This window comes from Miscanthus floridulus, chromosome 1 (assembly GCF_019320115.1).
Source record: "Miscanthus floridulus cultivar M001 chromosome 1, ASM1932011v1, whole genome shotgun sequence".
Classification (NCBI taxonomy): Eukaryota; Viridiplantae; Streptophyta; class Magnoliopsida; order Poales; family Poaceae; genus Miscanthus; species Miscanthus floridulus.
This window is the reverse complement of record NC_089580.1, coordinates 51616058-51631431: the sequence shown is the minus strand read 5'-3', so window position 1 is coordinate 51631431 and position 15374 is coordinate 51616058. Positions and strand designations below refer to the sequence as shown.

At 42.5% G+C, this 15374-nt stretch overlaps 1 protein-coding gene across 1 annotated transcript; it reads left to right on the top strand.

Annotated features, from left to right (window-relative positions):
* The first annotated feature begins 12933 nt into the window (after positions 1 to 12933).
* Positions 12934 to 14800, top strand: LOC136483664 (tyrosine N-monooxygenase-like). Its single transcript, XM_066480792.1, has 2 exons — positions 12934 to 13983; positions 14171 to 14800. Exons 1-2 carry the CDS (start codon positions 12934 to 12936, stop codon positions 14798 to 14800), a joined length of 1680 nt encoding a protein of 559 aa, XP_066336889.1.
* The last annotated feature ends 574 nt before the right edge of the window (positions 14801 to 15374 follow it).

The window sequence follows — 15374 nt, the reverse complement described above, 5'->3', positions numbered from 1 at the left end:
CCTATGATGATCAGTCCTTTATCTTGTTACTTTTCTAAATGAGCTCCACAAGTTGATTAAAGTTATACCTATGATATATTATTTAGTGTGCAAGCAATGTTTAGTTCAGTCAGTGGTTCATCATCATTCAACCAGTATTGTTTTTAGTGGGTGATTCATCAGTCAAGCATTGTTCAATGTTCAGTGGGTGGTTCATCAGTGAAGTCATGTTCAGTTCTAAACGGGTGTACAATAAAGAATGATTTAGTGGAACTTTGCTGTGATACTCCTAAATAATTGTGAGCCGTTCATTTAATTAAATCGTAAGGTTAGGATCATCTATTACTTCCTAAGAGGTAATAGTTAAAAATATATAATATATTTAATTTTAAATTTGTAAAATATAATACATAAGGAAAGTTTTAGGTAAAAAATCCTTTTATAGATCTAATTGATGCATGCATGAATTATTGGATATCCTAGATCTTTTTGTTTTGCAATTTTGGACATGATATAATTTAATTGCATACATTGCTGATCTTTTTCTTTTCTGCATGTAACATTACTTTCCAAATCCACATGATAGCATCATGGAAAACCTAAAAGGAAGTGTCTGAGAGCTTCTCTAGTAAGACCCATACTTAGCCCTCAAAACCAAATTTGAGGGCTGAAGCAAAAAAAAAATCAACTCCAGCAGCTAGGGACCTCAAATTTGACGCCCTAAATCTTCCCCTCGACCCTCATCCCCAGGGCTCTGGAGGGCGCCCCTTCTCTACCATTGTTTCAGCCCCCCTAACATCTGATGGTGCCTTCTCGTCAGTGCGTCTTCACGACAGAAGCCCGCACGGTGCTATCCTCCACGCCTGGCGCTGTGGCTGCGTGGGCGGCGCCCCTACCTAGCGCAGCGGCCGAAACCCTCCTTACTCGGTAGTGGAGCTCCTCCCTACCAGACACAGTGGCCACGTGGGTGGCGCCGCTGCCCGATGCAGCAACCAAAGTCGAATACATATTATACTTCTATACCAGAAAATGTAACAACATAAATGTATTGGAAGTACTCCTTCTATTCCAAATTATGAGGCGTTTGAATTTTCTAGACACATTGATTTTATTATGCATCTAGACGTAGCGTATATCTAAGTACGTAGCAAAAGCTATGTTTCTAGAAAAGTCAAATTTAGAATGAAGAGGGTACTGTTGATGGTCACTAAACACCCAATTTGACCATCAACATTCCACCCAAATCAAGGTAAAACAACATCACATGTGCCATATTATGTTTAAAATTCACTTAGTTCTACTTGTACTTGGAAATTTTATTTGTATGCAGGAAAAATCACGGCCCTGTTCACTTATCTTATAATTCGTACTTTTCAGCTTATTTTTTCAGCCATAACAGTGTTTTTCTCTCACAACCAATCAGCCAGAACAGTGTTTCGGCTTGTTTTTTTAGCGAAACGAATAGGGTACACAAAAATGGACAAATGACGTGCATAGGAGGCAATTTGACTATCAACATTCCACCCAAATCAAGGTAAAACAACATTACTTGTGCCATTAATCTAAGTGGACCTCCGAATTTGTCTGAGTATTGTTTTATTGTCTTTTGGGCCATGTATCATGTTGGAGTCCATTAGGGATGCGTCTAGGTGTCCTTGACACCCCTAATAGAATATATTCTATAGTTGTTGCCCAAGTTAGGGTTTAAATTTTGCTTAGATTAATCTATGATGAACAATTCTCGTTCATTAGTTTATGAGACCCCAACTTCTAGTGTTTAATCTAATTTCAGTAATATTTACAGATTGTGTCTTTCTTGTTCTTGCTTGTGTTCTTGATTCGTAGGCAACGATAAGCCTTTATGGCAGGGTCAACAGGATAGTGCATGGTTGATAACCAAAGGAGATGTGGTATTGTGATTGCAGGATTCCGGTCTTTGTGATCAGACGCCTAATCATGTGTCTTAAGTCTGCACAAAATCGAGAGTTACCTTAACCTGATGAAAGATGGAGCACCCTAGTTCCCATCAATTTGACTTAGTACTGTAGTTAGAATTGCATTATTTTCTAAATGGAGGGAGTACATAGCAAAGGGATACAACAAAAATGATACTTATTCAACTCTGGCCATATAATTTTTACTTGAAGAAAACCATTCTTTGGGTGTTTTTTGAAATGAAATGTTGATTCATTCATAATTACTCTTTTCTGGCATATGTCACTCAGCACAATTGTGTCCACTAGTTCACTAGTTCAACAAAGGGTTTAGTATGATTGAAGAAAAAGAAATTACCTTCTTAGCTTTTGACATGTCGCTTGAAGGATTGGAACAAAATGACCGGAGAGGGATGATTGGGAGCTGACAAAAAATTCTTCGCCTAGAAAAAACATGACATATACCCTCTTAATGAAACACGTGCAACAAGCACATTCGCGAAGAAAATGTATCATATATCCCGATCCAACTAAACGCGTATGCTTCTTTCCTACTCGGCTACTCCCACCCCGTTAAGGTGACATATGCCAACTATAGTAACTTGCTCACCCTAGGATCGATTATTGGTATAGCGCACTGAGAAGTAAAGCGTGAAAAGCATCTCACTAAATTACTACTTCTTCATCGCGTAATAAACGAACGTCTCCGAGTATATATCATCTAGTAGAAAGAATAAACACGGCTAAGCTCTGGCAACTAGCCGAAGGGCGGCGGTGGTGGCGGACGTGGTGACCACGGCAAGAAGAAAGAACACGCCCCTAGGTCCACGTCTGAGGGCACTCCGATGCGGAAAGGGCGGTGCAGGAACTGTGGCATCTATGGCCACTGGAAGGAAGACTGCAAGCGGCCGCCGAGAAAGGAACGCAAGGAGGAGGCTCATCACGCGTAGGCTAACATCGAACATGCCGCACTGCTCTTGGCAACGGTGAACGCCGTGCGTGTTCAACTGCGCGACGTCAAGTCGTCGGAGAGGTGCATGACGCGCCAGGTTGTGCATCTCAACGAGAAGAAGGTTCATCCCGGTGACTGCGATGAAGATTGTGATGTCTAGGTCCTCGATACGGGGGCCAGCAATCACATGACGGGGCGACGCAAGGCGCTCGTGTCGCTGGACACGTCGATGCGTGGCACGGTGCGCTTCAGCGATGGATCGCTCGTCGAGATCGAGGGCATCGAATCGGTGATGCTCCAAGCCAAAAAAACGGGGCACAAGGTACTCATAGAAGTTTACTATATTCCTAAACTAAAAAGTAACATTGTTAGCTTGGGTCAACTTGAGGAGGGTGGCTGCAAGGTTGTGATTGAAGATGGTTTTTGCAATGTGTTTGATGTCGAGCGCTCACTGCTAGCCAGAGCGCCGAGGGTTAAGAACCGATTGTATTTGCTTAAAACCCAGCTTGTTGCACCTGTTTGTTTAGTGGCAAAGGTTGATGATGTGGCTTGGCTTTGGCATGGGAGATATGGCCATCTGAATTTTCGGGCTCTTCGGGAGCTTGGAGTAAAAGAGATGGTGGATGGCATGCCATTGATTGATAGGATAGAAGAATTATGTGATGGATGTGCACTTGGCAAACAACAATGTCACCCATTTCCACAGGTGGCGAGTTACAGAGCTGACAAGCAGCTGGATCTGTTCCATGCAGATCTTTGTGGACAGATCAGACCCAAAACACCAGGTGGTAAGAGTTTCTTTCTGCTCATGGTTGATGATTACAGTCGATATATGTGGATTGAGCTCCTGGCAACAAAAGATGAAGCTTTCAGGTGTTTCAAAAGGGTGAAGGCACTTGCTGAAACTGAACACGGTGGCAAGCTGCGTGCGTTCTGGAGTGATAGAGGTGGAGAATTCAATTCAATCGAGTTTAGAGAATATTGTGATGAGCATGGTGTCAAGCACTTCACTACCACTCCCTATACACCACAGCAGAACGAGGTTGTTGAAAGGAGAAACTGTACTGTGGTAGCGATGGCGAGGTGTTTACTAAAAAGCAAGAATGTTCCTAGATAATTCTGGGGTGAAGCAGTGTCCACAGCAGTGTATCTGTTGAACCATGCCCCAACCAAGAGTCTGCAAGGGAGGACACCCTATGAAGCTTGGCACAACCGAAAGCCCAAGGTGCAACATTTGCGTACCTTTGGTTATGTAGCTCATGTCAAGAAAGTCAGGCCTGGGATTAGCAAACTATCTGACAGGTCGACTAAAATGGTTTTCATCGGCTATGAAACTAGGACTAAGGGCTACAAAGTTTATGATCCAGTAGCCAAGAAACTCCACATATCCAGAGATGTGGTGTTTGAAGAAAATCGAGCTTGGTTGTGGAATGAAGGAGCTCGAAGCGAACCAGCAGTTCCTACTTTTGATGTTGAGTATTTCTCTGTTGTCGGAAGTGGAACAGTAACTGAAGATGCAGAACAGGCAGCAGGCACTTCAGCTGGTCCCGTGTTTCAGGAGCAAGGATCGCCCTCCCAAGATCAGTGGGCTATCAACGATGACTCAAGTGCTGCATCAAATCAGTTAACACCCCCAGGCAGTCCAGCAGTGCAAGAAGTTGAGTTTGCAGCTCCACCTACAGGAGAATCTATCGACTCAGAAGGAGTGCCATTGAGGTATCGAACTCTGAGTAATTTGAATGACACAACTGATGAGATTGGTGATTTTGAGTACAGTGGAGTATGCTATCTTGCAGCAGAGGAACCTAGGAGTGTTGAGGCAGCATTGAGTGAGAATTGTTGGAGAAAAGCCATGGAAGCCGAGATGGAATCCATCCAGGCAAGCAAAACTTGGGAGCTATCAGTGTTACTAGCAGGCCACCGAGCTATTGGTCTTAAATGGGTGTTCATAGTAAAGAAAGACCCAGAAGGAAATGTGGTCAAGCACAAAGCTCGGTTGGTAGCAAAAGGGTATGCATAGCGTGAGGGGGTGGATTTTGATGAAGTATTTGCTCCAGTGGCAAGAATAGAAATAGTGAGGCTGTTAATTGCGTTGGCTGCACAGAAGGGTTGGCAAGTGCACCACATGGATGTCAAGTCGGCATTTTTGAATGGTGATTTGAGGGAGGAGGTGTATGTTCAGCAACCTCCAGGTTTTGTTGTCAAAGGAAGCAGTGATACAGTCCTAAAACTGAAAAAGGCCCTATATGGGTTGCGTGAGGCTCCAAGAGCATGGAATGCTAAGTTGGACAGTGAACTGTTGAGGCTTGGCTTTGTGAAAAATCCACTTGAACATGCTGTTTATAGAAGATCAAACCAAGATGGTTTCCTTCTAGTGGGAGTTTATGTTGATGATCTGATAATCACAGGTTCAAGTAAAGCAAACATAGAACAGTTCAAGAAGGAGATGATGGGCAGGTTCAGTATGAGTGACTTAGGACTGCTCAGTTATTATTTGGGAATTCAAGTTGATCAACAGGTAGGAATAACAAGTTGTGTCAGAGCTCATATACTCTGAAGATCCTAGAACAAGCTGGCATGAAGGGTTGCAATTCTTGTGCTGTTCCGATGGAGAACAGACTGAAGCTAAGTAAGAATGACAAAACACCTTCTGTTGACAAAACCAAATATAGGAGCATAATTGGGAGCCTAAGGTATTTGGTCAACACTAGACCAGATATTGCATATGCTGTGGGCATTGTCAGCAGATACATGGAGGAGCCAAAAGCAAGTCACTGGGCAGCTGTCAAACAAATATTGAGGTATTTGTCACGTACAGTGCACTTTGGCTATGTTTACAAGAGGCAGGGCTCAACTGAACTGGTTGGTTTCAGTGATAGTGATCTGGCTGGGGATGTAGATGACAGGAAAAGCACCAGTGGATCAGTGTTCCTATTGGGGACAAGCTTGGTGACTTGGGCATCTCAGAAGCAAAGGGTGGTAGCATTATCATCCTGTGAAGCTGAGTATATAGCTAGTGCCAATGCAGCTTGTCAAGGCATATGGCTCAGCCGGTTGCTCGGTGAACTACTAGGCATTCAGGCACCAATGGTGAGGCTCCTGGTTGACAACAAATCAGCAATTGCGTTGAGCAAGAACCCTATACACCATGACAGAAGTAAGCATATCGACACGAGGTACCATTTCATCAAAGACTGTGTCGATAGAGGTGAAGTCAACATTGAGCATGTGGGGACAACTGAACAACTGGCAGACATACTGACCAAGGCGCTCGGGCGTTTCAGGTTTGTGGAGCTTCGTCAGCAGCTAGGTGTAGTAGATGTGCAGCGGGATTAGGGGGTGAAATGTTGAACTCGTCAATCCCGTGCACACCTGAACCATGATGTAAATAGTTTAGTTGCATGAGCACGTTTACATTATCAAGTTAGCTAGCTGTTGCATGTAATCAATCGGTGTAAACAGCCAAAACCGTGCTGCGTTCACGGTGCGGTCTAGGAACTCTCTCGCCACGCCACGTATGAAACGTTCCCGCGCTTCAGGCGGGCACGACGCAGCGTGAGCGGGCGTGGCGGGGATCTCGGATCGTGGATCAGTAGCACCGAAATAAATCAAAGAAAGCAAGCCAGAAAAGGTCGCGACATTGTGCGACGCAAAACTACTCTCCCGTGTTCCCATTCGCGTTCCTGTGCGACGTCGTGAGCGGAGAGAGTGATCGTCGGCCATTGCCGATCGCCGTCGGCGCAGCCATTCGGGCAGCCGGCGCCAACAAGGTGACACATGCCAACTATAGTAACTTGCTCACCCTAGGATCGATTATAGGTATAGGGCACTGAGAAGTAAAGCGTGAAAAGCATCTCACTAAATTGCTACTTCTTCATCACGTAATAAACGAACGTCTCCGAGTATATATCATCTAGTAGAAAGAAGAAACAAGGCTAAGCTCTGGTAACTAGCAAGACACTCCAAGGTGTTACTGACGGAGACGCAAGTGCAGGGCTGGAAAGAAAAAACTAACTACCTCGCTCAAGCCATCACAGGGAATTATGGTTACCCCTAGAAACGAAACAAGCAAGAGCTAGTAAAAGGTATGACAGCAAGTCAGCTAAGAGCCAAAGCACTAGTACAGAGAAAATGGGACAGCAACAGGTTTAGTTGCATGAGGACAATCAAAGTAGCACAGAATAAATGAGCTCTCGTATGACTAGACAAACATCTACCTAACTAGCAGGTAACCTTCGCACGGACAACAGTAAACGGTGGAGGGGGGGGGGGGGGGGGGGGGGGGGGGGGGGAAAAAGTGATTACTGTTTCTTATCGGGTCGGGTACTGTTCATCGTGTTTCGTTACTGTTCATATACTGTGATCTGAGCCTGCGCGCGACGGATAAACAGTATCTGCGATGGGACACCCTCAAATTTAAAGTTTTAGTATAGATGCAAGGAACCATGCAAGAAAAATGTGATTAAATGATGGAAATAAGAGACACAACACTATAGCATGAAAATGATATTGCAGAAGCACTGAATCATCCTTGCCTAGTAGCTTCTGGCTGCTGCTTTGAATCGAGCACAATAAAAACCTGACGATGGTACCGAGCTCCTGTCCCTGCACTACTGTCGGTCGCTGTTGTTGAAATGAAGAAGTTGGAGCTGCCAAGCACCGAAAAATTTTGGACAGCTAAAGAAACACACGAACTTGGACACGGATCAAGGACAAGTATCTAATCTCAGACCACCTGCTTTACAGGGCAAAGAGAGAGAGAGCAGCGAGCGAACTGGACACGGATCAAGAAGCAATTATTTATGTATCTAGAAACACCAAAAACATCTTATAATTTAAAATAGACGGGGTGTTACGAGCAAGAAACAGTGTATTGTTCTCTAATTGGGCTTCGGTCCGAGGGCATTTGGGTCTCAGCCTGGTTGTACGGTCCAATCCTGGCATGTGCGTGCCGCTCGACATGGTTATTAGCCGCCTAGCTGTCTCTGTGAACGGACTTATAACCAAATTACGTAACCAAGTCTAACCACGTTTGGATCCTTGGAATTTAATTCATTCTAATAATTATAATTTAGCCACAGATTAATTAAGCTAATATATTTATATATAGAATATATTTGTATATTATTGTTGGCCATACAAGTGAGATACTTATATGTCGCATTTATACTGTAAGGAAGCGAGTTAAAGAGTATGCTATAAGTTGGAGAGTAGTAATATAGCATGATGATCTATAGAATCAATTTTTATCTCTCCTCCTATGAATTTGAAATAAGTTTATAGTTGTGGAATGTCAAATTCCAAGCCAAATAGCCTAATCCACGACATTCCATAACTTTCCCAGCTCACAAATAAGCCTATCTCAAATTCATAGGATGGGAGATGGAAATAGATTCCATAAATCACTATGCTATAATTCTACTCTTCAACTTATAGCAGTCTTCAACTCACTTTCCTACAATAGAAATGCAACATATAAGTACATCCCTTGTATGCCTAACAATAAATATATAAATATATTTCATATACAACTATATTAGCTTAATTAATCTATGTCTAAATTATAATTATTAGAATGAATTCAATTCGAGCATCAAACAGGCCCTAAGAGAAATCGTTTTTCTCGAGGACCCAATTTCCGGTCCAGCTTAGTTAGAGCATAACAGGGAGTAGCTAGGTTTAGAAGAAGCGAGGCTGGCTCTCCACTGATCAAAGGATTCAAGGATGTCCTGCCGCGTGTTTAGGGTCTGTTTGGTTTCCATAAGTCAGGTGACTGAAAACTAGTAACTTATAAGTCATGCATGTTTGGTTGTAGATGACTTATAAGCTCATTAAAGGTGTGGGCTCCATGCAGAAAAGGGTGACTTATAAATTTTAAGCAGGGGTGAACCAACTTAAAACTTATAAGGAGGGGTGACTTATAAGTTGGTGGTGTTTAGCAAAATAAGTTACTTATTTCATTTTTTAACTTATAAGTAGGTGACTTAGTTGAAAGCTACTAGAAGAACGTAGAAGGTGACCAGTTAGCTACAACAACGGGATTATATAATAGAATATAGGTAACTGTTGACACGTGATCACGTGCAATGTGTGCACGAGCGTGGACGGGTGTACCCCGGCGTACGACAAGGCGTTGCCCGACATTAGCTGGTTCGGTGCTCCGTTGGTTTGGTTAACTATACGCATCCACGCGCAGGAGGGAGAGTGATGCAAGGCCAATGTCGTTCGTGTGGCTGCGGCATGACGACCTGAATAAGAAAGGATAGCCTTGTTGCTGTCCACATTAAACACGAGTTGCAACTGCTGTGCCCTCCTGATCAATTGCAAAGGGGCATCGGCCGAGCAGGAAAGAAGACGAGATCAAGCTGGTGACGGAAGGATAGAATGACCACAGAACACGTGATTATTGTCGGACCATCGCTGTCGATTATTTTGTAACCGGCAGTGACAGTGTATCACTGCTAATTTGATCGTGGCTTTAACTGATATGATATTACAATAGGTAGTAATAGGTGGGTTAGAACTGTCGATTTATGGCTACAACCGGTGGTGATAAGCAGTGTACTATCAGTAACGGTTCATGGCTACAACCGACGGTGATAGTCTGGTTCGTGCTTGAATCGCCAATAATGATAGGATATTTTACACAAAACATTATAACTTTTCATATTCGGTTGTATCAAGATAAACATTATATCAAAATTATAGAGTTCAAAGAGATCTAAAACTTTGTAGTTATCAACTTTTTAATTTGAAAAGTTTTACATGTCTAAATATGCAATGTAAGATCTCAGATCCGATTTGAGATGCTTAACAATGTTGAATGAAGATAAAGTCACTGTCAAAGTTGTAGTATTCGATGAGAACTGCAACTTTGCAATTAACAACCTTTTCATTGGAGATCGTTTAGAGTGTCACATATATAATAATATAAGATTCATAATTATGTAGATAAAAGAATAGCATCAATTGTATCGACACATATGTCGCGTAGCTCATCTGCTCTAGACGCTCGAGAGAGAGCAAAAGTTGAGATCATGAGCATGAATCCTAGAAATTGATATTTCTGATTTTTTATCACTTTATCACTAGCGGGAGTCAAGGAGTGGATATCAAAGAACAGAACTTGATCATAAAAAAACTTAGTCCTTCTATCATGAAATACTCCCTCCATTCCATAATGATAAACATATTTTGTATAGACAAAAAAGGTTAAATTTTAAAAACTTTAACTATTAATCAGTCAAAGTATATACAAATTTATGACACAATTTTGTATCAAGAAACTTGTATTCAAAGTTCCTGTAAAATGATATTCGTTCGTCAGTGACAACATATTATAAGAGATATTGAGGATTAAATTCTATTTTATTCAGTTTTTTCTGATCAAAATACGCTTATTATTCCGGGATCAAAATAAGTCATATCATCCTAAGTTTGACATAGTTTGTAGAAAAGAACAGTAATATTTGTAATACCATGTGTGCTTCATTTACATACATGTGGAATTTGTTTTCATAATTTACCTCCTTGATGACACGGTAGATGTTAATACTCTTTTCTACAAACTTGATCAAACTTAAAGTGGTCTTATTTAGGACAACAAAAAATCCATAATATTTTAGGAGTAAGCGTTGTCAGATCAAACTTAAAGTTCCTGCCTCTATTAATTAGAGTCGTTGTCTGCAAAAATCAATTTTCTTGTAGTGAAAGGTCAATTTTCTTTTCTAAATGGATTTATTGTTCAGCATGATTAGTCTTGATTCAATCCATAAAAAAACTTGATATGACATCAAATGAGTAATACAATTAATTCCTTATGGATTTTGCTTAATTGCAAAATTAGGGCTTAAAATGATCAATTCTTGTCACCTTCTCATACAGCAACATTGTTTCATTAACATCTCTTGACCTAGAAGTTCAGTTCACTTAATTTTAGTTGTGTTAGTTCGGGAATTTTACTAGTTTATTCTAAAAAAGTTTACCAAGGCCTATCTGTTAGAATAATAATCAATCTAGTTTTCAAACCATGGTTTATTTTAATTAGGTTTTATATAAATGATGAAGGAAGTGTTAAATTTATTTTTATTTAGCTTTCACAATTATTGAAACCCATCTAGTTGTCTTAATGTGAACTAGTACTACACCAAGATTGGTCATATGTTCACCAAGTTGGACACATACAATAAGTCACTAGGGCTTGCAATAATATAGAAAAAAAATTCGACTCGCGGGGGTATGACAGTCCCTGGGCATTATGCTTAAGAAGAAGACATTCTCACGCAGGTCGAGAAAACCCTTGAACCTCTACCCCACCCATACATAGCGGCACAACAGCTCCCATGAGACTGGGCTGGCCTTAGACCTGTGCTTTGGCGTAGGGCAGAGGAGGGATTTTTTTCAACGCGCAGATAAACTACGTCTCCTCCGGCCATCAAATCCATCCCCGAGGGGTTCGAACTCTGACTGGCAGAGTGCAAAGCGCACAACCAGACCAACTGGTCTAGCGTTCGCTTGTACCTTGCAATAATATGAGCGCATTGAAAACCTAGTTGTGACATATTACAAAATTAACATAACATTTTTCATGCTTGAACTATTTTTCATCCACAACCAAAGTTATTGGTAAAAGGTATGGTGCAACAATATCACCCAACAGTTAATTTTCGGGCTTCTGTGTATGATAGTCAGGGGGCTACAACACATCGAACATTAGATTTTGCTCTTAGGAAATGGGGAACAACAACTTATTAGTGTTCTAGTATTGGACCATATGACCCAAATGTTCTAGTTAATATGGTGGGATTAGGCCTCACAACAGCAAGCGTGACAACTTTTTCAACTGATATGCAGAATTAGGAGCTTTCTTGCCTTAGGTGCTTACGGATTTTTTTGTTTCTTGGTTTTTACCCATAAATAATGACATAAGCCCCGACAGATAGATTATAGCCCTGCTACTTTGTCACGCCCTAGAAAACTCACCAAAAATCCAATTTAATGTATCAATGTTAACTTGGAGCTGTTTAATCATCTAAATCTAGCCTCCACTGCACATATAGAAGTGATCTACTCTACAAACATTTTTAAATGCCGGTATTTGCATATTATGTGCCGAGGTACAAGAACGTGCCAATCACTTGTGTCCACAAAGATCAAATAGTGAGTTAGGTGTAAGGCTGATGTCAGAAGAATCTACTGAGTGTTACATTGAGATCCTTCCAAATGTCCTTGGTTCTCTCATCCTCGTCTCCCCTCTTTCTTGTGTAGACCTTTCCCCTTGCTGCATGTGCTCTTAGATATCACATTCTAGCCTTTGTGAAAGTAGAGAGGCAAACAACAAATCGATGGGAGTCTTAATTAGTCTGCTAGGTTGGTCTTTTCTTCTCATTGTTAAAATAGTGCGCTATAGCTTTTTTTTCATATAGGTCTACTGCTACGATATTGCCAACTGTTTCGCTATTGCCGCTAATAACACTCTGGCTTCCACCACTATTTGGTTTAGTCATAAAATATTTTTGGCACTACGAATGCTAACCAAGGCAAATATTTCTAGAGGACTACAATATATGCTATTTACTTAACAAAATTTGATTGTAGCCGTGAGGATGTTGATTAATTAATTTAGTGAATGTTATGTAATAGACATGGAGACATGTTACTCTAGAACTTGTACATGTATTTGAGTATTTGTGTTTATGAAATTTTCTTTAGTTAAATGTTTGTATGGATGTATTGTATTTCACATTTTCACATTGTTTACTGTGAACACTAAATGAAATAGCTTCGTTTGTATCTGCTATATATTTTCTGGAGAAGGCCAGCGTTAAATGCATGCTTTATCCTGCTGTTATTTAAAACATTATAATCGTTTAAGGAATTCCAAATCAGACCGATCAAAATGGCTAACAGCAACATGGAGCCAATCCAAGCAGGTAGGGTAGAGAGGGTCTTCATCAAGAGGAGTACTATATAATATGCTCCCCTATGGCTCACCAACAGCATAACAAGAGCATCAACACAAACTTGCAGCCATACCCAAATACCGCAGACTGAGCTGAACACAGATCCATGTACTTCCCAACACAAATATATATGATGAGCTCCAACGCATCATCAAGCATGGCACTAGCACCTAGCCATGCACATGCCGTCACTCCATTAACAGTACTTTGCACCTTTCTTGCCCTAGCTTTATTATTTCTCTACCGAACCAAAGCAACGTCATCCAAGAAAACACAGCTGCACCAGCTGCCGCCAGGTCCGGCTGGGTTGCCTATCATCGGCAGCCTGCACTGTGTGGTGTCAAAGAGGCCGGTGTTCCGATGGATCCATGGCCTTCTCAAGCACATGCACACCAACATCCTATGCCTCCGCTTTGGAGCTATCCATGTCGTAGTAGTTGCCTGCCCAGAGATAGCCCGTGAGGTTTTCAGAAAGAATGACGCAGTCTTCGCGTCTCGCCCCCTAACATCCGCCACTGAATTGTTCAGCTTCGGGTACAAGGGCTCCATCCTGTCGCCGCACGGGGAGCAGTGGAAGAAGATGAGGCGGGTGATCACCTCCGATATCCTCTCCGCGTCGATGGAGCGGCGTCTACAGCGCCAGCGAGCGGAGGAGGCCGACCACCTCATCAGGTTCGTCTACAACCAGTGCAACACCTCAGATAACAGCGCCGTCAATGTGCGTCATGTAGCCCAGCATTTCTGCGGCAACATGATACGGAGGCTCGTGTTCGGCAAGAGACGCTTCTCGGTTGCTGCTGGTGCTGCTGGCAATGGCAGTGGCCCTGGTCCTGAGGAGGTGGCGCACGTGGACGCGCTCTTCACGCTGTTGAACCACATGTACAGCTTCTCCGTTTCAGATTACATCCCTGCTGCGTGGACGTGGATGATTGCTGGCCTCGATCTTGACGGCCAAAAGAAGGTTGCCAAGAGCGTAATGAAGACTATAAACAGATTGCATGATCCCATCATACAAGAGAGGATCCATGAGTGGGATGGTCTTCGCAAATGCGGTGACAAGAGAGAGGCCAGAGATTTTCTTGACGTGCTAGTTTCTCTTCAGGATTCACAAGGGCGACGTTTTTTGTCGTTTGACGAAATACAAGCACAGACAGCGGTAAGATATGTTAATATTTACTATGCCGCATTCCCAATAGTATTAACTTTAAATTGCCTTATTTCTAGACAGTAAATTTCTAGGGGTTTTATTTCCTTTTTTATAACTAACCATTCATGCATGGTGGTAGAAAATTATGCCGTGTCACTTGTTATTCACTATGTTAATATAACTGTTTCATGTTCAGGAGATAATGTATGCAACTGTCGACAATCCATCAAACGCGGTTGAGTGGGCACTTGCGGAGATGATGAACCAACCGGAGGTCATGCACAAAGCAATGGACGAGCTGAACACTGTTGTTGGCAAGGACAGGCTCGTCCAAGAATCTGACATCCCTCACCTCAACTATCTGAAAGCGTGCATACGGGAGGCCTTCCGCTTGCACCCCTACCACGCTTTCAACCCACCCCACGTCGCCATGGAAGACGCCGTCGTTTCTGGCTACTTCATTCCCAAGGGCAGCCATGTCCTTCTGAGCCGGGTGGGTCTTGGCCGGAACTCAGACGTCTGGGATGCTCCTCTCCAATTCCGGCCAGAGCGACACCTGATGATGAAAGAGCATGTGGTTCTCACCGAGCTGGACCTTAGGTTCGTCTCGTTCAGCGCAGGTAGGAGGGGATGCCCAGGGGTGTCACTTGGCAGCTCCGTTACAATGATGCTCTTCGCAAGGCTTCTGCAAGGGTTCACATGGACCAAGCCTCCTGGCGTTCGTGCAATCAAGCTCAAGGAATCCACTACAAGTCTCACACTAGCTGAGCCACTCTTCTTACAAGCTCAGCCTCGTTTGCCAGTGCATCTTTATGCGTCTGTTTAGTCATCACCGTAGTCTGGAGTCTGATGGAGCGGCTCTATATATTATACTATATTCCTGCACAGTCTGCTTCAGGTCAAGGCAACGCAACTGGCTTTGATTCGTCAGTGGGCACTGTTAAAACGGCACAAAGAAAACAAGGAGCGGATCTTCAAAGTTTGTCGTGTGCTAGAAACGGCCGCTATGCAGCTTCTCTTCGGATGCTTGGCCGAATAATGGTAGAATTGAGTAAAAAAAAATATTCAGGCACGAAGATATATTATTTATGTGATCATGCATGCATATATATCCTGTGAAAGTCGGTGAAGTATATATGTTAGTGTCAATGATCTTACACTGCGTGCTTATATAGTTTACTAGCTAGTTTTTGGGTTGTTTCATGGCGTGTGCGTGGTATTGGTAAACCTCTGTTTATGGTCGTGTACGGCGTGTACGTTAATGAAATAAATGGGTGAAGATATGCTAGTATTAATAATCTTTGTGTGCACGATCACTTGCTTACGCAGCAGTATTGTACTCTTCCATCTCCATGTCCGTCCGCGAAATACATGTAGACGTGGATTGAGGGTGGTGCAGC